The sequence below is a fragment of the Melanostigma gelatinosum genome, assembly GCF_949748355.1.
Source record: "Melanostigma gelatinosum genome assembly, chromosome: 9".
NCBI classification, from domain to species: domain Eukaryota; kingdom Metazoa; phylum Chordata; class Actinopteri; order Perciformes; family Zoarcidae; genus Melanostigma; species Melanostigma gelatinosum.
The window spans coordinates 22,319,915-22,346,013 of record NC_136642.1 but is presented as its reverse complement, the minus strand read 5'-3'; the positions used below and the strand labels follow the sequence as shown (position 1 = coordinate 22,346,013).

The 26,099-nt window shown below is 44.9% G+C and overlaps 1 protein-coding gene across 4 annotated transcripts in view; it reads right to left on the bottom strand.

Moving 5' to 3' along the window:
• Window positions 1-26,099, bottom strand: part of oxr1a (oxidation resistance 1a) — a 138,771-nt gene that overhangs the window by 1,868 nt on the left and 110,804 nt on the right. For all 4 annotated transcript variants that reach the window (XM_079275544.1, XM_079275545.1, XM_079275546.1 and 1 more), the window contains 10 exons: window positions 24,750-24,863; window positions 16,865-17,017; window positions 15,339-15,523; window positions 10,950-11,623; window positions 8,659-8,824; window positions 6,576-6,741; window positions 3,372-3,452; window positions 2,119-2,244; window positions 404-556; window positions 189-284 (listed from right to left, as the gene is read on the bottom strand). In XM_079275544.1, coding sequence (XP_079131670.1) covers window positions 189-284; window positions 404-556; window positions 2,119-2,244; window positions 3,372-3,452; window positions 6,576-6,741; window positions 8,659-8,824; window positions 10,950-11,623; window positions 15,339-15,523; window positions 16,865-17,017; window positions 24,750-24,863 — 1,914 coding nt within the window. The remainder of the gene's footprint in view (window positions 1-188; window positions 285-403; window positions 557-2,118; window positions 2,245-3,371; window positions 3,453-6,575; window positions 6,742-8,658; window positions 8,825-10,949; window positions 11,624-15,338; window positions 15,524-16,864; window positions 17,018-24,749; window positions 24,864-26,099) is intronic.

The window sequence follows — 26,099 nt, the reverse complement described above, 5'->3', positions numbered from 1 at the left end:
CACACATGATGCAGGCATTTACACACACGGAGAGAGCATTAGTCGCCTCTCCACCTTCACTCCTCGGCCACGCACATAGCTGCTAGAAGGCTCCTTCTCTGGTGGCAGCTTGTGTTGGAGTAGGAACCCTGGTGGCTCGAGCTTTGAAGCCATTTGGGTTTGCCTTAAAACAAAAGTCAGTGGTGTACCTGGAACTCTGGATTGAAGCTGAAGAGGAAGGTCTCTCCTGTGCCATAGAAGCCGTCGCTGACTTTAAAGGGCTCAGACGCCAACGCACCAAACACCTGGAGAACGAAAACAACTCCGACATAAACAGCAGAACTATTAGAAAGTAATGAACGCTTTACGTCGCTTCCAATATACCACGGCGCACTACTTACATTCTGTTGAATTGGCAGCTTACCTGGCCGTCGCTGTCCTTAATAACCATGAGCACTGGGGTGTCCTGGCCCTGCATGGCTCTGTACAGACTCTTAATGCTCATGCCATGCTTTGATGTGCCAAAAGCCAGCGTCCATGGGTACCCAATGGTCCGAGGTGGGAGGTTCCTGGCAAGCTGTGGGGGGGTGGGGGGAGAAGCAGAGAAAGGAAATGAAACACAAAGGCCACAGCCACCAATGCTCAATTACAGCCGCAGTGAACTTTTAACACAGTCTGGTGTTTAAAGAAGAGTAACAGGGCTCCAAACACAGAGCGTCTCAGGAGGAAGAGAGGTCCGGTACTCCGGGGGAGATAAAGCCGACAAAGGCGCCGGAGGAGCCGTGCAGTTCATGCTTCATTTTAACAGGCAGATAAAACAGACACGGACTAAAACATGGAATTAAACGTGACAACTTTTTACAGTATGCTGCACCATTTCCTCTGTATGGAACACGGGCCGTTAAACGTTCTGCTCGCTCTCCAACACTTCACGGGTCCCTCTGCTCTTTTTATTCTTGTTGGTTCAGCACAAGCAGTCGCGTAATCAGCAGTTGGAAATTAAGCCCCGAGGAGATGAGCCCCGACTCGGCTCGCCTCTGCTCCGAGCTCTGAGCTCCGCCCTCGGGGTGATTAGAGGAAGCTGCACATTGGCAACTTATCTGCCAACTGGGACTCATTTGGAGCCGTGTGGGCGTGTCCATGCGTGGACTGACCTGCGATGCCTGCAGCACGTACACCACACCTCAAACAACATAAAAGGGTTGTGACTCAGAAATGTCAGTTTCACGTGTTTCTCACAGGTGCTGTGTGTCATCTTTACATAAGCCACTCAATATCCATCGTACATAATTCAATATAGAATCAAATCAAAGGTTTCTTCACATGCTGTAATCCTAAATCATACAGAACATGAACATCATACAGAACATGTGTCCGGTGCACATGAGCGGAGTATCGCTCTGCATTCACCCTTCTCTGCATAAATCACTCACTGCTCGCTCCACAACATAATCAAGCTGCATTGTATTTGAATTCGGGCTGTATCGAACGTCATCTTATTTTACATTTGAAGCTTCTGTTGAGGTTTTCCAATGAAGACATGTCTGTTCGTGAACAGTTTGTTCTGTGTGGCTGGAATTCAGGAATATTAACGGCCACATTAGCCGTGAAAACACTGACCACAGCTTATTGGTTTCTGTCTGATGTAAGGAGTACACCTACAGTACCTGCTGATGGTTCTGTCCATACATATTATTCCTGCTTAATGTATTCCTCCTCCCACCTAACTGTAGGGCTGACGATGTATAATGGTTATTACAGCAGTGAACACATGCATTCCTGAAAGGGATCTCCAGGAATGGAGAGACCAAATATTAAAGCATTAGCCTCTCTCAATAACTAACTCTATCGTATAAGTGCCAGAGCTCCGAGCCCATTGGTTCGTACTGGAAGTGTGACTCTTTAAAAACAGATAACGGGTCATTTATTTAGGACGGCAGCAGATTAACACACATTTGTTGAACCAGAGAGTATTTACGTACACTTACACTTGATGCACACACTTGTTAGCGGGATTGATTAATTGCTACCTTTTGTCTTAAAAGATTGCCTGCCTTCTCCTTTACATTGTCATTCAGATGCACATAGTGACATGGATGTTGGTGTTGCATCAGAGCAGGCCTGTGCATCAGTCCGTACCTTCTCTATCTGGTCGGCCTCCAGGAGATCACTGGACTCTCTGAGGTTGGGCTTGAACGTTTCTGGCTCCAGCTCCGTCTTGATGGATGTGCCCTGCTTGGAGTTCACCTCTTCCTTGGTGGTGATCTACAGGCACAAACACATGTCAGACGTGCACACACATACTCACAGGGAGAGGCTTAACATTCAGCTTCCATACGGCACAGACACTGGACGGGTTCAGTTATAGCTATCTGTCATAAACCTACAATGACTACTCCTACATAGTGAGACTATCTAAAGCAGTAACCACAAAACTCTACAAGGTTTTAATAGACAGGTCTAAGATGAAGGCTGGGACCACATGAACCAAAGCCTAACCCGAGCAACAAAAGCTCCCATTTTAAATGAACAATGTTCCTGCCAGAATTATAGACGCCGTGTTTGCTGGCGACACACTGATAAACCAGCAGTTTGATGACGACAGCTGACTATCTTGCTGCCAGACGACTAGGATTGGTTTGGCAGCACTAGGGGAGCGGGCAGAGACACTGTCTGGGAGAAGAGAATGCAAAGTCAACGGGAAATCAACCCAATGAATCATTTGCACTCCACTATTCCGGCATTTTCTCTGACCAACAGACTGTTTGGGTTATTTATCTTTCTCCATAACAGAGGCTGATTGTGGAGCGCTTCCCCACGGGTGGCTGGGCCGCTCTCATGTTTCAGTCCTCATTCAAGTCGGGCCTACCTGCATTGTCCTCAGAAGATATCACTCAGCCCATCAAGGGAGTCTTACTTCCACCCCCCTCCCACCAACACACCATTGCTTTGTCCTCAACTATTCTATACAGTCTGGTCATTTGTGTATAAAAGACAATACCCATTTCTGTGGGGCTAATATAACATCTACACCTTGATCATATCTGATCTAGTGGGCTGACGCACTAAAAACAGTGACAGCGAGTCTAAGACGGAAAGCCTGACACATTGAGATAAGGCTGATGTCACATGACAACCTCAGTTTTCTGTAATGAATTGATAAAAAAAAGAAGTCATTCCCAATTGATCTTGTATTGCAAGTTTTGAACAGGTTTCATATGCCCAAACACTCATGAAACCTACTCAACAGATTACTGTCATGTAAAGCATGTGTTTTTTGAGGTTCGTATGCAATATCAGCAGCAGCTAAAGCCTGCAGGAGCCGGTGGGAGACCATCCTGGTGCAGGCAGAGCAGAGAGACAGGGGGGCAGACAGGGCTGGTTCAGGGCACCTGGAGTCGTTTGCAGAGCGAGCGCAGATCTTCACTGTTTAGTGCATCAATCCGACGGTGGTACTCCGTCAGAGACACTACCTGGTAGTATAAAGACAGGAACAGGTGGAACATAAAACTCTGCCAGATCCATCGCTGGCCAGGGAAAGGAAAGGGTGAGTTTTTGGAAGGTATTATGTGCACTAGGTAGTGCGATTCAGTGAACTTAACACTGCTTTGAATAAAGGTAGATGTATAAAAAATGTGAAGACACACATTCTAACAAAGGCTTACGGCCACTGTTAAGAAGAGAAGGAGCATATAAAATCACTCCATCGTTTTGCATGTTTGTGTAATATGTTTAACAATGCCACCATTAGACTAAAAGTTAACTGAAACCAAAGGATGGAAATATGTACGATCAGTCTTTCTTGTAGCCAACCCTAAACGCAAAAAAGCCACAGAACTAAGTGAGAGCACCGTAGAGCACAATAGTTGAGGTACGACTGATGCAACACGAATGCCAAGTCCATGAACATGAACCCACTCTCTTCGTCAGGAACAGTAATCCACCACTACAACTGCAGCCCAGACAGACCAACAGATGACCTACGAGCATGGCTACATTCCAACAAAGTTACACCCCACGCTACCAACTCCACCGAGAGCAGCTGCCTCTGTTCTGCCACTGAGCAAACGTTGGCGTTTAATCGTCCACGGTGTCTCGGTACAGGAGAGATATTTAAAGCCTCGTGTGCGAGATAAACAAACAAAGCCACAAATACCACACACAGCCATATTAACTGGTCTAGGTCTGTGTTCCAATGGATATTAAACTGTCTGGGAACAGATGTCATAAGCTGCCTTTGATTCTTTTAACGGTTTTTATTATTTTTTCTTAAAATGTATATATATATATTTTTTACAACTGAGACATTCTTGCACCCACCTTGTTGCCTCTGGTATAAATACGTTTTTGGGTAACAAGCTGCCTCTTAACAGCACTCAACAATGCAGCACAGCGGGTGAACTACAGCCCTGATGAAAAACACATCTGCGCCTCACTTCACTTCCAGCTCAAAGCACTTTAGTGCGTTTGTCCCCTGATGAAGAGTCACGTTGAGCTAGCAGCATGCTAACCTGCTACAGACTTGTACATGTGTATCAAATTACTTTTATTTTGAAGAGATCAATGTCATGATAAAGGTCAGCATCTGGAAGTGACCGGTGAATTAAATACGGTGTCATACGGCACGGGTGACTGATTAACGGTCACTTTACGAGCTCTAAACTTGAAACAAACAGCTAACGTTAAACATACCTGTTCACTCCTAGAAATGTTTGGTAATGTGAGGTTAATTAAACTGATGAATGAAAAAAAGGGGGCTGCCTAATAACCGGCACCTAGTAACTGGAAACTTTCACACATCTTGTTACAAGAGCCAAGAGCACGGACAACCGAGGAGAGCACTTTCCTGACTGCTAAAGAGTGGTCAGATAGTGGCCACTTTGTTTAACATCAGTCACTGACCTAGACCTCATCGGCTAATAATGGGCTAGCGGGCTAGTTAGCTTCGCTAGCGAGCTAGCACGACTAGCTAACAACAACAGCAAGAGAACACACAAGAACAACGTTCACACATCGCTGGAGACTGAAAACATGAACAAAGCTCAAGAAACATACGCAGGTGTACTTGGGGGTCAGCCGTGTCTCTTGGTCTTTCGCCCTCCTAGAAAACATGTCTTGCTTTCTGGTCGAGGTTGAAGTCATAAAGTCACATTACAGATGTCCTTTAATAAGTTCCGCCGTGTAGCCCCGAGACAAGAAGACGGGGTTGGTATGAAGCCTGACAGCCTGCTCGACTAAAATAGACATTTTTTTCCAATAGGGTTTCTACTCCGTATGATTTATGTGACATCGCTAAAGTCCAATAACAATACGGGACAGGAGACAACCCGGATCCCCATTAGTTAAAATAAATATGAGCGGTCCCACAACAGACAGGATTTAAAGAGACAGTAACACCACGAGCCCATGAGGTAGAGATGTTGATAGATGAGATCCTTGGTTACAAAAAAAACAAAGTTAAAAATCAATCAAATCAATAAATAAAAACGAAATTTAGTCTGTCTTCTTCTTTAACAAAAATATATTAGTTTACCAAAACTATTTTTTTTCTTCTTAAAGCAAAAACGGCTTTGCTTAAAATTCATGTATTGTCAAACAGGACAAACAAAAGCAGCAAGTTCCTGTTTACTTATTCAAATGTAATGGATCATGTAGGGACAAACAAAATCAGTCCACTTTGTTTCCTACATCATTCATTTACATTAAAATTTAAATCCTGACCACTGCTTCCATCGTATCTATTTCTTCATACAACGAATGCATCCCTTTCATTATCCACAGGCTCAAACACAATCTCATTTTACCAAAACCATGCAACATGTGCAGTTACAGTACTGGAAATCTAGATGGACATCCCTTGTCTATGCTACCTAGACTTACTGCCACATTCTGTTGATGTGCAATGAAGACACCTTGAGAAGTTAGTTTGACGAGAAAGGAAGACAGCTTGAACCCACATCAGTGTCACATGAGTTTGGGGTGATTTCAGAGCCAACAAAAACTCCCCAAACTGTTAAAGTGCTCAATGATTACATTCCCTGCAGCAACTCATAAATGTGTTAGCCATTCAGCAAAACAAGTTGCCAAATGCTGACCAACGCTAGTGACAGTCGCACAACATGTGATGAAACTACATTACACTAACTGAGAAGAGTAAACAATTACACAAACATGCAAACCGCTTTGGTTGGAAGTTCAGTGGAGCGCATTTCCAAGCAAAGCAAGTGTTCACACAATTTACATGTGGTAGAAAGTTCACACAAAGTTACCATCAAATCAAGAAATATGCAGTGGTACATAGAAGTGCAATATACAGAAGCAGAATACCAAAGTAAGGTTTTGACAACTGCACAATTCTGATGGATTCAAAACCATGATCAGCACAATACGTTTGGAATATGCATTACATAATGAAAGCAAATAAACACATTTATATAGAACATGTAAATTAACACACAACAATAAACTGGTTTCACAGGTTATGGATTAAACCATAGCGGAGAACTATACTTAATCCATGTGTGTGAAGCGTGAGACAACACAACAGGTGTGCTTTAAGCAAAGTGAGGGAGCGGTTTTAGCTGTGCGGACCTTACCTCCCACTCCTTGACATTGAGGTCAGTGATGGGCTCGTCCTCAGCTGCTTCTGACACATCATTCTTCTTGACAACCATAAACCCAGGATCTTGTCCCATCCCTCTGACCCCCTCACCGTACATGTCCGGGCTCCACTGCATGAAGAACACGTACAGGTGGTCTGACCTGGGGGGGAAGAAACACAACTCCCATCAGGACATCAACTCCCGAAAGTCCTGAGAATCACTGAATACTTTGTCTGTTAAAGCATTCTCAAACAGCCCTAATGGCTGTGAAGCAAGCATCTCAACATCAACAGTCAGTGAACAAAACATTTTACTCGTCTCCTCATATCTGCCTGCCTGTGTGACACGGTGTGTTCCTATCGAGTATTCTGCGACAAGAGCTGTGACTTTGTGCTTAAGTGTGGGAACACTTTGGAAACAAATGGTCCCATAATAACAAATAGTTGAACCTGCGATCATTGATTTAGTTGTTCCCTTGTGGGCAGCCCAACAATGTAAATACAACATTGATATATGATGAAGTTATTACAGCTAACGTGGCTAATAGTTTCTTATTTACACATTAAAGCAAAAAGAGCAACCTTGGTATTCATTTGCAGTCGTATTTCTGGACACCAAAACAATGAAAGTCCCAGTCACTCTCCTTTTAGCTCCATTTTGGTCTCCACCAACTCCTGAGGAAAACATCTGTCTCTTTAGCTGCTTAATGCTCCTCAAACATTGCAACAATTATTTGCCTCTCTCTGCTCTCCCCTTGTGTCTGCCTTTACATGATATCCTAAACTGTTCACGTGGTTATGATAAGATAGTACAGCATAACTCACGAAGAGTTAAAAACAAATAGTTTGTGTCACATGCTGCTTTGGACATGACAGAGCTGTGCAGACTCGGTAGGCTGAGCTTTATTCAGTGTTGTGGTCGTGTACCTCCCTTTCTTCCCACACCATTGCCAGGACACTTAAAGACACATCATGCAGGTCGCCTCCCATCTTGGTCACGCTACAGAGGGTTAGGCTTAAGGGGGGGTTGCTCTGTGTCATTACTGCACTCTCAACACATCACATAACCAAGAAGCATTCCTGGTACCGTGACTAACTAAAGACATGCCAGTTTGTTTGATTCACATGTGAGTACCAGCCTGAGAGAACACCATGTGTGCTGCTGCTGTAACAGTACAGACCCATGCACTGAAAACAGAGGCGGGACAAGTGGCTGATCAGATCCACCTCATGTATGTTATCACCACTTTTGTTCCTTCTCTCTGAAAAGATACGACAGACAATTTAACTACCACTGTACTGCAGCCAGATTTGGCCGTAATAAATGGCCTCTGATTTATTAAATTAAGCTTTTGGGATTAACTCTCCATATAAACATATTACGCAACTTTTTCATGAAATGCGTCTCCTTCCAGCACGAAGAGCTGTAATGTAATTATGACTGCTGGTTGCTTGGCGACTCTACATCCAAACGGAGCGCTCCAACTTGGAACGACACATCAACAAGCCGTATCTATCTTCAGATGATAGAAAACATTACAGCTTAGGTCAGAACTAGTTCAGGAGCGTTTCTGTGGGCGGAACTCTTAACGAGGATACAAAACTAGGAAAACCACGAGCTTAATTGTTGGACGGGTTGTGTGCGTGTCCCAGCGCAGGAATAAAGTGCGCGTCTGTTTCCCTGCAGAGTGAATGAATAATAAATCGTTTCGCTGTCTGGCAGAGGCAGCACAGGGAGATGGGCAGGAGCCGCAGTGGGAGTCAGACCTGACAAAGAGTGCATATTTGATTGGTTTCAAATATTAAAAGGACTGGAGGTGAGGTGCCTCGGTAACTCAGCTGAATATTGTGGTGTGTTGGGAGTATGCTAGGGTTAGGCTAGGTCAAATCCCTGCAGCTCTCTGCATTAAAAACACTCTAAGTGGACCTATCGGAGGCTACTATATCATGTACTTTACTTTGTAGTTTTTCCATTTTAAAGATTGTTCCACATCATCAGATACTGGTTTCACTAATGTAATTTAGGCTACCACAAAAACGGCTTTGCTTGTATTCAAAGGTGTGGCAGAGACACTGACCTCTCCTGCGGCACAGCAAACCAGTACTCGTGCTTCTTGCCCTGCTGGGCATACTGCTGCATGGAGGCGCTGGCGTTAGAAATAAAGGTCTTCTTCATGGGCTTCCCCACCCGCAGACACAGGAACTTGTGAGTGGGGTGCTTCCGCCTCTCCGCAGACCCTGTACCTGGAAGAGGAAATCATCACATGGTCACTAAAGCATAAAAATGTGTTATTTTTTGGGGGAACATGCCTATTCGCTTTCTTGCTGGGAGTTAGATGAGAAGATCAACATTACTGTATGCTAAATATGAAGCTACAGCCAGTTAGCTTATCCTAGCATACACACTGGAAACTGCTAGCCCAACAAACGATTTTAAACTTATGTTGTCTGTTAATTAGAGAGCCTTATAGGTGTTGCTAGGCAGACGTTGCAAGTTTTGGACAGAGCCAGGTTAGCGGTCTTTATGCTATATTTCCCGAGTTTCAAATTTCTGCCATCTAAAAACCAAACACATCTGGTTGATTAACTGCGTGTTCTCCGGCTTATACTTGCTTTATGCATGTGACCTAGTTTTCTGTCCTCTATTTACTGGCTACTTCAACTGGTGGAGAAGCACACTATGATTGATCGTGGCACGGAGTCTTCCGCCCGTGGTACATTATCAATGGCCTATTATAAGGTCGCAGCCCCAGGGAGCTGAATGACATCACTGCACCAGTGACATTACACTGCCACATATTGTCAGCTCCTGGTTGGGCAGCTCAACATAACTAGCAATAACGACAGACAAAATAATCCGCTTAGACAACATGCTCAGTGGGACAAATTCACTTTTCAGAATGCATTCATTCTGTATTAATGCAGCCTGTTTTTGAGGTTACTTGTGTGGGCTGCGCTAATGTGCACAGAGTAATGGGCAGCCCTGCTGAGATCCCCGTGAATTAGAGCTGCGTTCGCAGCCCGGCTCCTCTGCGTGACAATAATTGATGGGGAGAAAATGGCAAATCTCTCTCTCCAACTGTCTTGGTCTGTTTCTTCTTGGGGAGGGACATCTTTTCTTTTGGAATCACAACTGCGTGTCGCGAGTGGACAGTGGGTTGTATGGACACAAGTGAGTGTGACATACTGAGGCCACTGTCGGATAACAAGGCCCACACTGTGACACCCAGGCTTTAATTAAAAGTATGCTGCCATGGTTTTGTATATGTTAGCCAATTAACTACTAACTGCATAGGATTTGCCAGCCATTAACTCGAGCACATCTTGTCTAACTACCTAACTTCCAGGCAGTCACTGCTTTCCTAGTTTAATTCCATCATCTTGCTGGAGGGATTCTGCTACCTTTATCTTATTGCTGGCGATACAGTTGAGCGAAAGGGCCGTTGTAGAACTACTTGCTGGTGCGTTCAAGGATAATCTGAAATTGCCATTTGTCGAAGTTGTCAGGAAACCTGAAAGATGATGTGCTGATGTGAAATTGTCTATTGTTTTTGAGAATGAAACTACTTGTTAAGAAGACAGACAGCCTGCATAATGAAGAAAAAAGAAGAACCGGCTGGTGGCATTTCTTTTCTTTCTTCTTCTATTTGGTGTCCAACTTATTTATTTATTTATATATATATATATATATATTACTGGAAGGAGGCTTGTTATATCATCCAGCGTGGAGTGGACCACCAATAAGTAACTACCCAGGTTAAAACAGAAAGCCACTGATCCCTTAATCTTAAACATAGTAACGTTTATTCCAGGCTTTGGGGAAGGTAGTATTTGTCTAAATCCACATGAAAGCAACCCAGAGAAGGATGTCACGTGTAAATAACACCTCTCTAAATGCTGTCTCAGAAGGTGTTTTGATGTTGGGTTTCATCGCCACCGTGTTCTGCCTTTGGGCATCACTCGTGTTTGTGGCGTTGTAGTGTTTGATAGGCTTTAGCTTATCGCCCAGAAGAGAGGCCCAGACCACCAGAGCCCGAGTTCAAAGAGCTGCATAAAGCCCCATAAAGCCCGGCTAGCTCCGCCGAGCTGATAACAACAGAGAGGCTGCCATTTTCCTTCGTCTTTATATTCCAATTACTACCAAGGCAGAGTGGAAACAGCGAGGTTATCGGGAACCAACATGAGAGACGTGATTCTGAAGCAGCCCGAGAGGAGAGGAACTCGCTTTGATAGTCTTCAGAAGAATATGGATGTAGGGGTTGCAGCTAAAAGACAACATGAAGCCAGATTCATCACCTGAATGTCCTCTACCTGTTTTTCACGAGCTTCAAGTCACATGTTCCAACTGTTACTATGTAAAGGTGTTTACCCTCTGCAGAGTTCTGCGTGCCGTCCTTTGGCGTCTGCTCTACATCCTCCTTTTCCTCCTTGCCCTGTTGCATAGTGTCCGTTTTGGAGACGTCTGTCCCCTCGTTGGCTTCCCCCTGTGGACTGGTTGAGACAGAGGTGGTGTCTGCGGCACCAGGGGTGGCTGAGCTTTGGGACCCCGGGCGAGAGGTGCTGCTGCTGGGGCCCTGGGCCTGGCTAGTGCTGCTGCTGCTGGTGGTGGTGGTGGGTGTGCTTGGTGGCTTCTCTACACTGTGCTGCTTGGATCTTATGGGGGACTGGCTATCGCTCTTTGTGGCAGTGTCTGGTGGATTGTCCTCTGCTTTCGCCGTGGCGCTCTCCTCCGGCTGACTGGCCGCGCCGAGGGCACCGCCTGGGGCCCGGGAGGCGGCACCGCTGGCCTCTACCTGGGTGACGGTTTGCACAGACTCCGTGGAAGCGCCCGAGGACTTGTCCAGGCGGAGGTCCTCGTTAGACGCTTGCCCCTCCTCACGGATGGGGGACAGCTCCGTCTCGGTGAAGACGTCTTCGGAGAAGGAGCCCTCGGTGCTGCGCGGGGCCGCGCTGCCGCCGCCGTTGTTGGCCCCCGGCTCCCTAAGGCGCTGCTCTGGCTCCTTCTGGGAGGGATGTCTCTCGGTGGGAAGAGGCTCCAGGTCACTGGAAACAAAGAGAAGCAATAAGACATGTGCAACTCTATCACAAGTAGAGGAATATTTGGACATTTCCCTACATGTAGACGGATCTGTTCAGCTGTTATGGTTAGTATTAGTCAGCCTGTAAAACCAATAATACGATGCCCTCTGTGGCTCTGAAGGGGCCGTCTAATACATGAGAAAACTTGAGACGTTAAACAGAATAGTCTGGTACAAACTGGGGCCATTGAGAAGGAAAGACGTGGGTGTTCATCAGGCATGGATGCTCTCATGAGACAGTATTGAGCTCCACCTCAGTCAGGGTCTCTGCATATGATCTTTCTAGAAGCGCAACACTAAATCACTTGAGTGCACTTCTAACCAATCATCAGCCACATTTATGATCAATAACCTATCATTAAAAGGGTCAATGCATAATGCATGCATTTCCTGGCTGAGAGTTTATTTTAACAATCGACCTGCTCCTTCCTCTCCCATTCTGTTGTTTAACAAACGCTCAAACTAAATTTAAAAGATCAAACATGATAACTATGCAAGTCTTACAGATTTTTTAGGATACATATAGATATATTTATTAGATGAGACTACTACACATGAGGGCATTTTCAAACACATTAACTAATGTATCCACAGAAAGTGCTGCAGAGAGAGATGCCCTGATCTTCCCAAAACATTATCATGTTTTGATTTATTTATTTATTTACTTACTTACTTACATGAGCATATCTAGTGGTTTGGGTCATACATCACTGTTGCATGACAGGAACGGAAATGAAAAAGAAAGCAGGAACCAGTGAACTGCTTAGAGCAGCGGTTCCCAAACCTTTTAGGCCGCGCACCCCCTTCTACATCCCGACCGGGTTCGCGCACCCCCCCCATTAATAAAAAAAAAAAAAAAAAGAGAAGCAACAGAGCCTTTTAAGCCTTCATAGCCGCATAAGAATCGGACCAATGAGAGAACAGTTTGCTCGCGCGTGGCATTTGTTTACAAGATTTAGTCCGCTGTTAAATGTTGCAGTGTGAACCGAACAAAGGAGCAACTGCAACATTGTATCATATTAATCCCTGAATCGGAACAAAGCAAACGAACTGAAGGTGTGAAAACGCCCTGAAACACTGCAACAAAGTTTCAATAACTTTCAGTTACACAAGGCGTCACTTTTAAAGAGCAATACGGATGCGAGCACACACGCACAGGCTCAGAGGCAGATTATCACATTTAATTTACAATTAATGAGCGACTAATGTAGCCAGGATGTCTTCGGACAAAGCATAGATGCGGCGACACAGTGTTGTTGGACACCGGGATCATGTACAACTTGTTTGCTTCTTTCCCCCCAATCATACATTCCACCATCTCTCTGGCAGCTGGCAAGCTCACGTCTTCGGCGATTGTGTGCGGTAGCCCCTTTCTCGCTATTCTGTGACCAGATATGAAGCCCGTAGTGCGTCATTTATAGACCCAACACATGAATGAGACTGCAGTTGTTTTGGCTGTTTTGTAATTCCTCCAATTTCGATATAAACAATGTAAGGGGCTTTTGACTTGCACTGGCATGCTTGGTGTTCAGGTGGCGACGTAAATAAGAGCTTCAGACTGTTAGCCAGAACCACACTGCACACCACGCACTGTGGCTTTGGGGAATCTGCGTTGCCAATCCAAGTGAAGCCCAGACACACATACTTTTCATCATATTTCCTCTTTTTTTCCCAGTCTGATGCTCACTCTCGTTTCCTCTTTTTCACCTTGACTCCGCGATGGGCCGATGTGCTCCCGATTTGTCTGTGCTATCCCTTCCTCCTTTCGGTCTCCTCCGTCTCATCTTCCTCTGACTCTGGCTCGATTTCTTCTCCCGGTCTCTTCCCAACAACGCACCTCTCCGTTCCCCTCGCCTCCGATTCCTCTCTCTCTCTCTGTCCCTCTCCTCTTTTACGACTGATAGCTTCAGATGTCCCACCTGACAGTTTTTAAATTAAAATTACATTTTTTTTTTATATTTAATATTATTACACCATCAGACCGCCATTACACTTTTCCTCTCGCGCACCCCCTAGAGGCAGCTCGCGCACCCCCAGGGGTGCGCGCACCCCACTTTGGGAATCCCTGGCTTAGAGGAACTCTTATCAAGGTAAACCCTGTGTGCCCCGTCGTTCAGCAAGAGATCAGCCTCCAAAAGCATGGACGAACTGATATATGTAGAGATACTGTTCCACCAAAGTTGTGCATATTTAGATAACAGTATGTTATTTATTTCATCTATTTTTGTTAAGAGTAATAAATAAAGCTGTATAACTGTTCAAAAGGACCAAATCTGTGTTTCACGCAAATAAAAACATTCTATTACTTGAAAACCTTTAATGAGGTCACAAGAAGAAACACTTGTTTTTAAACCAGCACACAGAATCACATTCTGCAGAGCACTTGTTGCTCTACTGTGTGTTTAGAGAGAGAGCGAGAGCGAGAGAGAGACACACAAAGAGACAGAGCTGGGCCTGGCACACAAACCGATCATTTGCCAGCACAAGAACTGCTCCACGGGCAACACTTGACTAAAATGGGGTGTGTGTGTGTGTGTGTGTGTGGGGGGGGGGGGGGTCCTCTAAAAGACCTGAAATGACTGTGTGTGAGTGAGTGAGTGAGTGCCTGCCTGCGTGCGTGCGAGAGAGAGCGAGAGAGAGAGCGTGCGAGAGAGAGAGAGAGAGAGCGTGCGAGAGAGAGAGAGAGCGTGCGTGCGAGTGAGGAGTGCATGTGTCTGTGTGTTTATCAACATCACTAATTGGTGCACTCTAAGCTGCGCAATACACACCCATTATAAAGTCAGAAAAGGGCTGAAAAATCATAAAAGTTAAATTGCTGCAGTTCAAAAAGTTTAAAAGATATCAGAAATTATGAATTATGCGGCAATAGTTGAGGGTTTTCTCAACATTTGAAAGTTGAAATGGTGTCTGTAGCTGAAAGTATGAGGAAGTTGAAGGATTTGAAAGTTGAAGAACTTTAAGAGGATTTGAAAATCTTCTCCATAGAAACCCATTCAAAAAAAAGTTGCTAAAAGCTTAATTATTCAAAACAGTTTAAAGGTTAGAAATATGAAGAGAGATAGCACCCCTCTGCTGAAAGAGCTGAACATTTTGATAGTTGAACGGTTTCTGTAGCTTAAAATATGAAGGAGAAGAAGAGTTTCAAAAAAAGGGGGACAGAAGAAATAGTGGAATAAAGATTCGAAGAACAATAGTTCATTGTTGGAATGCTTAACAGCATTCCAACAATGAAGCAAAAACTTGTGGGAGGAATCCTCTGAAGTGGCTGCTTCCTAGTGCATGAAGAGGTGAGCAATCCGTACGTAGGAGGGGTGAAGGCATACTTCATTATTAACCCTGGTGTAATTGCGGTTTCCTTTTTATTTCGGTATGTGTAGGGGGGGATTAAACTGAAAACTTGAAATTGGTTGCTGATGCAATCTGACCGCGGGTGCAGCAGAGAATGACATTGATTATAGCGAGGTTGCTGCGTTTCTGGGAAAGGTGAGAGTGGGAGAAAGCACTTTGGAATTAAACTGTGGGGAAAGATAGAAAGTGTAACTATAAGAGCGTATGTAGGAGTAAATTAGAATCACAAGTCAGGGTTTATATACTTGAAATAACTACATGTGTTAGTGTTCATAGATGTCTTTACCATACACACTCAACAACAACAGCGAATGTCAACGTTTCGTTCTTACTCGGGCACAGCCTCTCTGATCTTGGGGTCGGTGATCTCCTTGCAGATGGCAGCAGACTGCACCTCCTCCAGGGGACACATGATGCCGTACTCCTCGCACCCATGGGCCTGAACCAGCGGGTCCATCCGGTGGGGGTCAAACATGATGTTGTTGGGTGTCACCAGCAACACCCCACTCACCGCACCCTGAATCGACACGGGAGGAGAGAGGGACGGGCGAGGGAGGAATTCAGAACTCCATCAAAACTTTAAACAGAGCTCAGCATGTTCGTCGACCGCCGCAAGATAATCAAAAGCACCTCTGTCACATGAAGAACTGGAAGCCGAATCAATTTGAGACCGCAAATGTCCTAAATCAAGTAGAAGTTATTGACTGCCGGCACCGTGACCACTTCAGTGCTTTCATTTGGTACCTGGGAGTGAATCAGCTGTGGTTCAATACCATGGATCTGTGTGTGTGTGTGTGTGTGCAGGACAGCTGCCTGGACAGAGTAGTGTGTTCACACACACAATGTTTTCTGAGTTCTTCTTTTGTATTATCCTAGCATTATTGTATTATCCTTAGAACCAAGGTCAACCAGTCAGATCTCGGTCAACAAGGAACTGAACGGAGGTGAAGAGGATCTGAACACAACATGTAACTGTAACCAAGACCTTTCAAGATCCTCAATTTAGATAACTCACTTTACAGCACTTCAAGGGGCTGCAGAACAGCATTACTTCTAATCAGCAGAATTAAACTACAGTCGGCAGGAGAGACGCTCCTCTTCGTGTGCTGGTCTGCAGGGTTATTCAGATCCGCCCACACGTTACTGTGCTCTCGTTTCATCCTCGTTCCAGGGTTTTCTTAAATCAATTCGACAACAACAAACAAAAAAACGGCGAGCTGGAGTGCCTCTGTTCATTAGGATCTCAGTTGTGAAAGATGGCGGTGCGTTGCAGTGGAATGACTTTCCCTCTAACTGCCTTGTTTACGTCTGCCTCGGGTTGGTGATTCCATGTTTTGCTGAGAACACCGAATTAGCAACTGAAACAGCAAAAGACGATCATGTTTTTCAAAAGTGAAAGTGGTCGTCGCGGACGGCATCGCCTGCTAAAGTGAAGCGCTTGGTATTTCTGCTGATTTGTTCTTGTGGAAGCGTGTAAACTACAGAATCTCAGAAGAAGAACTTGATCTCTGATCGTACCGATGGTTTACAACGCTGAACAACAAACCAAGAAATAGAAAAAGAGCTTTAACGTCGACTTATATTTGAAGTGCGTTACTTTTCTCTTCATATCTACAGCCAAGACTTTTGAAATAAGGAGTGTGTTGAGAACTTGCAGCTGGTGGCTGTATAGAATAATCATATATTTAGTTTGATACCAATACAACCACTACGCCAATCTCTCTCCATTTGTCACATTCAGGGGTGTTTTTCCTTTTTGCCGACGTCATTTTATCTTCAGACCACAGCAGTTTGCAGCAAACTGTGGGTCACATGACCAGGAGGGTGCAGACAGAGTGCCTTCTATAACGCGTCTTACCATGCCACCAGTGATGTACTTGCAGTTGATCTTGAGGAACTTCTCTGTGAGGGCCTCTTCCTCCTCGGAGGTGGATGACACCACTCTGGACTGGCGCAGGGCAGAGAACACCGGGGGGTGAACGCCTTCTGGTCTGGGGGGGCCATCAGAGTCCTTGAGATCGGATGGGAGGGGGTGTGGACACCACTTGTTAGTTAGTACGTACTTTTATAATACCTATCATCTGTTCTTGTGCTGCAATAGTTTGTCCTTCGTCACCATAAACAGAAAAGGGAGCATTTTAAAGTCGGGGGTTAATGGAGACATATGCTCGTTTCCAGGTTCATTTTTGTATTTTGTATTTCTACTAGAACATGTTTACATGCTTTAATGTTCAAATTTTTTTAAACATGAGTATACCTGTATTCACCCTCTGTGAAAATGTTTTTTTTGTGCATATCAGCGTAAATGTGTTGGTAGGCAACAGCTTGGGTCCATGATTACCGGTACTTCCTGTCAGCAGACGTCACTCACATACACTGCAACCGGAAATAAGCTGAGACACATTTCGTATGTTGACGTTTAAACCATAAATTGTATATTTGTAACATAACTGTACAGAAATCCTGACGGCTCATTTAAAGGGACAGTTTCTGAATACGGGCTGAGTCTATTCCTACTTGAACTCAATATTTCAATACTTATTATATTATTATAGCACTTAGACGTAATTTAATAATTAGAAAAAAAGGGAAAATCTCACTTTTTACAACATGGGACCTTTAGATGAAAGGAAGTGATGAATCTAAAACTGACAAAGGCAAAACTATAGAAGCTGTATTCCACTTTAACACACACACACACACACGCATCTAAATCTCTAAACAGCATCCAACTAAATGATGAGATGATAAGCACTGTTGAACAAGCATAGTTTGGTTCACTTGGTAATACATGGTGTAACTAATTTGCATCTCATTTCATCAAACTAATGCGTTTGAGTCTCGAAATGTATTATCTATATATAAACAGATATTTCCTGCACAGTGGAAAACAATCGGGTTAGAAGAAAGCCAATGACAAGCCGAGTGAATGTGCCTCCTGTGTGCCTGAGCCTCACACGGCCAATTAGGTGAAAGATATTCATATGAGACCGAAGATCGAATTATTGTGCTTCCGGCACTACCTAGTTAGTGTTATTTAGGCTGATGAATGAGAGGCCAGACTGGGGAGCACGTTTATAAATGTATTAAAAGAGTGTGTCAAGCGCCCTGATTTTCTGTATTAAACTGTTCATCGTTAATAGTTTATTTATTCAGTTAATTTAACAAATGCCAGACAGGGTTCAACATGAAGGTTTTTATTTTTCACATTGTCTGGCCGGGCAAGTGGCCTGATTGGTAGTGCGAGTGTGCAACTCTCATGAGCTGAGAAGGGGGAAAAAAAACCGATGCGTTTAATTCTTTTTTACCACTTGCCTGATTGGGCTTGCGAGTGGTTAGATTTACCAGCCCGACACGGCATTTTACTTTCCCCGGCCATCTTGGCTATCCTCATGGTCTAGATATGGTCAGATTAGGAGACAATGGGCCCCTGCAGAACTACCAGACTATTGTATTAATGCTTATGTTACTTATAATTAAAGAAAGAATCATTTACAGATGTGAGAATGATGAAATATAATACTATTTTCCTTTATATAACAGTTTGTCCGTATTCTGCCAGATGCTCCACAGCCAAGAGGCAACGTAAGTGATGTCTCAACCATGTTGTTGTATTATATGTTGACACACACGCTATTAAGCAATTTTGTTACTGCTTCCTCGGCTACGCCACGGTAAATCTGCAAGCTGCCACAGATGGCGCGTCTGCTGGGCTGGAAACACAAGGTGTGGTGGGGTTGGTGTTTCCACCGGTGGCCTGTTGCCATGCGGTGTCTGAGCCACGGGGGAGAGACCGACTCAAGTCCGTCTGAATAACCATCCAAGGGGGACAACCCGTCCGACTGGGAGACATTTTGCAGGACGGAGCTGACTGAACAACGCTGGACAGTCTGTGACACCGAATGACTGCTGGAGGAGTCAGAACGGATGGAGAGATGAGAAGTAGTGAGGGAGAGGAGAAATAGGGACGAGGAGGACAAAAACAGAAGCAACTGCAGCAGAAGCGACAGAAAAAGAAAGCAGCGCAAAGCTGCTGTGGAGAAATCAAAATGAAAAGAAAACGACAGGGAGATAGAGAGAGCTGAAGGCAATGAAAGAGTGATTGGAGTGAGGACAAAGAACAAAAGGGAAAAAAAGGACAGAGATGAGTGTGTGGGAGTCATCAACGAGGGGGATTTCAACCGGGAGGGGAGGGCCGTCGAAAGCCGACGGAGGAGTGCGGTGAAGAGCTTAGAGAAGACAGCCCGAGCCTATAACAACTGTCTGCTGTCCTCCTGACACCCACCCCCACACCTCCCCCTCTCCTAGCGCAGTCGACAAACAGCCGGCAGCTACTGACCCACACCGACACAAGCAGCCCGGACACCGGGCCGATCTGCTGCAGCCAAAAACAAGCCTCTCTGGTCAAGGAGACCAAAAACAAAAAGTGAAATGGAGATAAAACATCCTCAAAAGAAAAAAGGAGCAGGATCCCTAATCTCAGAGCATCTGGTGTTGATGATTTTCAGATGTGAGAGCCAGCTGTCGGAGACGAGGACCGCTCGTCCTCCACTTAATCTGAGAACACCTCACCTACACAACTGCACTTAAATCGCTCCACTTCCCTGCGAGTCACTTCCCCAATAACTCATTCAAGCTGGCCTTCCTGCTCCGATGTTAAATATGAAAAGAGGAGCAGCCTTTTCCACCGTTCGAGAACACAGCTGGGAACAGACGCACACACACACACACACACACGTTGACCACGTGTGCAGCGCACACCTGCAGTTGAAATCAGCAGCAACGGGTGTCCAAACATGTCCTCCCTCGAAGAAATGCATGACAAACACCGACTCCCATTCCCTCTTATTAAATATGGCACATGTGAGAAATGGGTGTTATGTGTCGGTGACTAAATAACACGCATCGCATGCTGCACAGTCCACATAAAGGAGTGTGAAGAAGCACTCGCTGTCCACCAGCTGAGAAACGCTGCTCACAAGGTGATTAGATAAGGATTTCTTTTGGCATATTGCCCAAATGTTGACTTGCAAAGCAAACAGATAACATTGCATTTGTACATCATGTTGCTGAGTGGGATGATTACCGTCTGAAATAAGACGGAAAGACATTGAAAAGAGTGAGATCAAGTTGTCTGTTGTTTTGGCTGCCATGGTGATGGCATATTGTCAAAAGCTGACAATCTGTCCCTTTATTCATCTTTCAATATGAAAAAAACAACAACAAAAAACTGTGGCTCACTGACTCAGCAGTTTAATTTCACCAGGTCATAGTTTATGCACGGGGGCCGAGGGAGACGGCGTGACGATCATCGCTGTATCAACTCCGTCACTTCCACCCTTGATATTCTGAGCGAGAACCTGTCATGTCATGCTACATCAGCGAATCGTCACCTGATCCAAAGCTCCAATGATATCTCTCACTGATCAAGCTGCCAACTCCTCTCCCCTGTGGTGCCCCCACCCGCCACCACCTGTGCTGCTTACTCCTTCCTGCTCCTTCAAAGCAATGCTGCGCCTCACGGAGCCGCTAGCGTGGCTGTAGACTCTGGTAAAAAAAAGAACAAATAACACTGACATGATGCTTTTTAAATCCTGCACTGTCTCTCCAAACACACAGGAACACTGTTCACTGGCAGAAAGCGTTTCTACTTTCCAAAACTTCAAGAGTGAGCACTGAGTTCTGTGTGAATGGGACCGTCTGACAATTTGGTACAGTGGTACACATACAGCTTACAGACCAATAAAGTTAGTTTATGCTGCGGAAGGTAGTACAGCAGCACCCTGCCACAGCCACCTCGCGTATTTCAAGCCAACATTGCTTTTCCGGGCCGCTGCTTTCTTTGCATCCTCTAATATATGACCAGTGTTTGTCCGGCGCCGGCCTCTGCTGGCATCCAATATTTTCTCAGCTGGCGCTGGAGTGTGGTTCTGAGAGGGAAGATCCTAAACCGGCCGTCTCTTTATTACGCCCTATATTAACCTTCTACTTTGAACAGAATTGTTACTGAAACTGCTAAACCGTAACGGTAAGGTAAGGAGAGGTAAGGTAAGAGTCAGCAGAAGTAGTGAAGAAGAAGAGTAAAGACTAAAAAAATCCCAAAATGAAGACAGACTTCATTTGACGTAGTTTCTTGTCAATGTCCTGAAGTAACCAGATTCCAGTCCGTCTTGGAAACAGGATTTGTCAGTGTATGACATCAAAGGGAGAGAAAGAGCATAGTGCAGCATAGTAGACTGGCTGCAGCACTGAAATCCAAAGATGAAAGAGCTGCTGGCCTCAGACTGTGAGTGGGGGCTGTGAAGATCAGGAAGGTAGGATTGGAAGAGTGTTGAAATGGATGTACAGGAAGTGAGTGGCCGAGGTGAGAAAAAGGAGAGGCATCACAGTCATCTACTCTACAGGGAGCCGCGTGTGTGTGTGTGTGTGTGGGGAGGGGGGGGGGGGGGGGGGGGTGGGTCTGACACCGACACTGGGGACAGGAGATGGGTGAAGCAGTGTTTGATGACAGCTGTGGTGGGGCTACAGAAATCAATATCCTTTTAGTTTCCAAACAATATTTCTCTCAGTTAAAAGAATCGAGAGAGAGAGCTCCTGTAAACCACAGCTTCCCTCCTACTGTGGTGATGAAAGACAAAATGAGAGGCAATAAATCAATAAAAGACATTCTGCAGTTGTCCATATAGATTAAAAAGACACCGTTCACTAACAAAATGTCTTTTAAATGGCACATCGGCTGCTTTTTGCTCGATGTAATTTCGACAAAGATTTCGGAGGGGAACTCTGCAGGTGCCACCCAGCTTTGACCTGGTCAGTGACACATGGTGCAATCAAAAATCAATCCATAGCTCCACCGTGTGGGCACGGCCGTGTTCTGCAAGAGGGAGCACACAATGGTCGGGATTCATCAAATGTCAGCAGCCAGAGGCCTTCAAGCACGGTCTGTACTGCTGGAAAACACGAAACAAGATGACGTCATTTTTGAATGAAGTTAACCTCGAGATTCTCACTAAAGGATAGCAGGTGCTGGACACGAGGAGATGAAACCCGTTCACTAGAGCGGAAGCATCACTAACGTAGCCATGTGGCGCCATATATATATATATATATAAAAAAAATCTAAACTGGCTCTACTTCCTCCATTACTAATTTTAGGTCACACCCCAGTGGTAGGAGGCAAATGAGTCACCAAAAGAGGAAGAGACAAGGGAAGGTCACAGTCGTAGCTCGACCACGGCGGTGAGTAAGCGTGTGTGTGTGTGTGTCAGTGTGAGCACAAGGAAGGTCTGGGTAGGACAAAGAGGACTCGCCTGCCCACACAGATGACCAGAGAGCAAGTACGCCAGTGAGCTGGTGGCTGCCAAATAATCCAACGACAGCAAGACCGCCAGCCGGACAGTCAGCCAGCTCCCCATGCATGCGCACGCACACACGCACACAGTCATCCAGACGGCCAGCCAACGATCCATGTCTGCACAAGATGTGTTACTTTTTGCTGCCAATACCGGCTGGCCAGCAGGCAGAGCGAGAGCACGAAGACACTTCAGAGCCGCCTTATCTGGCCTTTAGCTCTCTCACAGAAACGCTGAACAACGTGGCTGCATGGCCTAAAAACTTTTACCGTGCTAACTGAAGCATGGCCAGCCTTGTGTAGCAAGTGCATCAAAGCATATGATGCACTTGTATTATTTTGCGTCAGACTTTTGATTTGACGCCTCTTGTCCCCTCTTACGACGATGGGTGTTCGTCCGGTAGGAGACTCATCTGTTCAACGTCTTCACTCGTTTTCAGCCACTACTAAAACGGTGTCAAACAGGATCTCTCGCTTGAGAGAGAGCTAGCAGGGCTTCGATAAAAAATGATTTCAGTTTGGATTTCAATGAATGGCCACACAAATTACTCTGCAGTGACAAAACATCTTTTGCCTGAATTATTTAACAATCTATTTGAACATCTAATGGGACTTTGAAACATCTGGTGCTAGATCTGACTCTCTTTATATCCAAAAGTTAAAAAGAGAAGCGTCTGAAAGTAGTTCTCTTCAGAGCACTCGTCTTCATCAGGGTTACACTAGCTATTTGCTGCTTGCGTTGCCATTACTATCCACCTCCCAGAAGCATTTATTTAGATAATACCCTCATTCAGACGCGCGTGCCGAGCACCGAAATTGGCTTGTAATTAAAAGATGCCGGGGATTCTGGAGAGAAAATAAATAAAAGAAGCCGAGTGAGTTATTATGGTCCTTTCCTGTGGTTGAAAAATCAAACAGCACCTGGGTTCTGATTGCATCCATAATACTACCAAACACACGCGCACACACACACACACACACACGCACACACAGGAAGAGATAGGAGTGTGCAGGCAGGCGCACACAAACACGCAGAGATGACGGATACACACGCTTTCACACACAAAATGCCTCCACAAACACATACGGAGTTGGCACATCGGGTGAGGTAATGTTCCCTCCCTTCTGCCTTCCAAGCACACTTCCTCTGCCTGGAATAATTGCTGCCTAGCGTCTGGGAAAGCGAGCTGCTCCATTCATTAGTTGCTCTAAATATCAGACACGGCATCACTTTTAAAGGCTTAATTTCACCGCAGTCACGGCCCCTTCTCTCTGATCCTCACCCAGTCTCGCAGGCATGACCCAAATAGATAAGCAGTAAATGAACGGGGGCCCTTTCTTTTGGCAACCGGGAGAGGTGGGGGGGGGGGATTAATGGATGGAGACGACAGCGAACCATATCCATTTTCTCACAAAAGCGGCAAAACAAGACGTCCGTTTCCATGGAGACCAGCAAACAGTCTTATTTATTTAGGGCCCACAGTGATTGGCTCATTCTGATGCTGCGGACACAGCAGCCGAGGGAGATGGCTCGCACTGCTGGTCTCAAGAGCTGCGAGGGCAGGATGAGTTCGGCTGACCGGACCAGACCTGAAGTCACTGGGGTCACAGACGACATGCCTCAGACCTGCAGCCGGTTTCTGTTTCTTATGTGACACTAGCTGTGATGTGTGTGATGTGAAGCAATGTACATTCGGACATAAATCAGAGCAGGAATAAAGCTTTTGAATTACAGAAATCATTCCATTCTCTCACAGAAGTGCCTCCACCACACAGTGAAGGAAAGAAACGCAGCCCTAATTGCAAAGCAAAACATTGTGTCCTTGGTTTTGACTGTTTGTGAAAGATACGCATCACTTCCTGTCCTGTCCTTGGAAACCACAAGGCAGGTTTTATTGTCTGACCTGTCCTTGATAATTATCGGCACCTCTCGTCTTTTCTGCCCTCGAACAGCATGACACATCGTCTCGTATGTTCACCTTCAGGCTGACAATGAACGGAGCTTTAAAATGTGACAGCAGTGGCTGAAGGATAAGTCAGTGTATGGTGGTGACAGAGAGGCACAGAATTTATTCCTGTTAATTTGGTTGTGTGTGTGTGTGTGTGTGTGTCCAAGTACTGAAAGTACAAAATTAAACAAAACAATAGCCAAACATTTAAAATGTTCATAGTTTTCCCTCTTTGTTTCTGTTAGCTGGATGATAAACTTGCGTTACATTAGCTTAATAAACGACTGTAGCAGGAGTTAGAATTAAAGCTTTATATCAAAATGTTACATCTGCCAGTTATATTGGTAAATATGTCCTACAGTTCTTGATTCTACCCATAAATAGCATGACAGTAGTTATGTTAACATCCTTTTTGTGTGAGATCGGAGGTGTGGTCAACATACCGTCACCTTCTCTAAATCAGCTTCTGAGGAGGTGGGAGACAGGGGGCTGATGGGACTGAGGGAGGGGGAGCTTCCGACACTGGAGACGTACTCGGGATCAGGAACGTACAGAACCTGCAAACACAATTCATTTCTGTATTTACACAGGCGCTGCCTTTGTGCAAACACGCATTGCAACCACCACACAGAGAGAGACAAAAGAGAATGACTCACTCACACACATGCATACGCAAAACAAACAAACCACAAAGCAAGACAAATAACATGAATGAATAGCTTCATGCTACTGACTGGGATGAACAGAGAAAGGGAAAGTGGTTATGATAGCAAGTCTGAGGGTTTTCATGTACCTGTGTTTAAATTTGATTTATTTCTATATAGCACAGAAACAAGAAATTATATTCATTATTTATTAATATGTGGATTATTTTCTCTATTCATTTATGAATCATTTGGTCCAGAAAACATCAGAAAAAAGTAAATTGTGTCAGCTCTATCTCTATATTGATGGAATGTGTGGATCTGTGTTTCGCAATAAACGCATACTAACATGTCTATTGCCATCTACAGTGATGGGGAGCTATATCTGTTGCATTATGTAGTGACACACAAGGCTAAAGGCAAGCTGTTTAAGAAATAGTTTGACCTTTTAGGAAATATACTTATTTGCTCTCCGACTAAGAGTTAGATAAGAAGGTCAATACAACTCTCATAGCTATTCGTTTAGCTAGCTAATGAAACATGTTAGCATGTCAAAGGATTATTTTAGCACTCTGCGTCTACCAGGAGTGCACCTGACAACTAAAGTAATGAAGAACAATAATTAAGAAGATGAAGATAGCTAGTTAGCGAGCTAATGCTAGCTATGCATTAGCAAGCTACGGTAGTTCGCTATGACATAGCTTTCTGATTTATCCACATTCCACTACAACAAGTTGCGTACTGTCAAAATGCTCTAGCTTAAGATACAGAAATATAGTTAGCCTACAGCTGGCGTTAGGACAAAATACTTTCTGCACTCAACAATTTTCCCATTATTCCTGCTGACGCCTCACTTTTGTCTTCTTCAAGGTTCAGTTTTTCAGTTCGTCAGCTTCTAAAAACTTAGTTATGGGTTCTTATCCCACCACATAGCAGCTGTGTACACATTTTTCTGTTGTTTGCTAGCAGAAGAAAGTGAAAAAGAGGCACCTTCACTCAAGAAAAAGTCACCGAAGAGCCATGAAGTATTGTTCCCTCTGGTGTGAGCGGGACTTCTTTGCGCTCTGTATCTATATGTTGTGGTTGACAGAGCCATGCTAGTTGTTTCCAGTCGTCATGCTAATTCACACTAACCATAGCTTCATATTC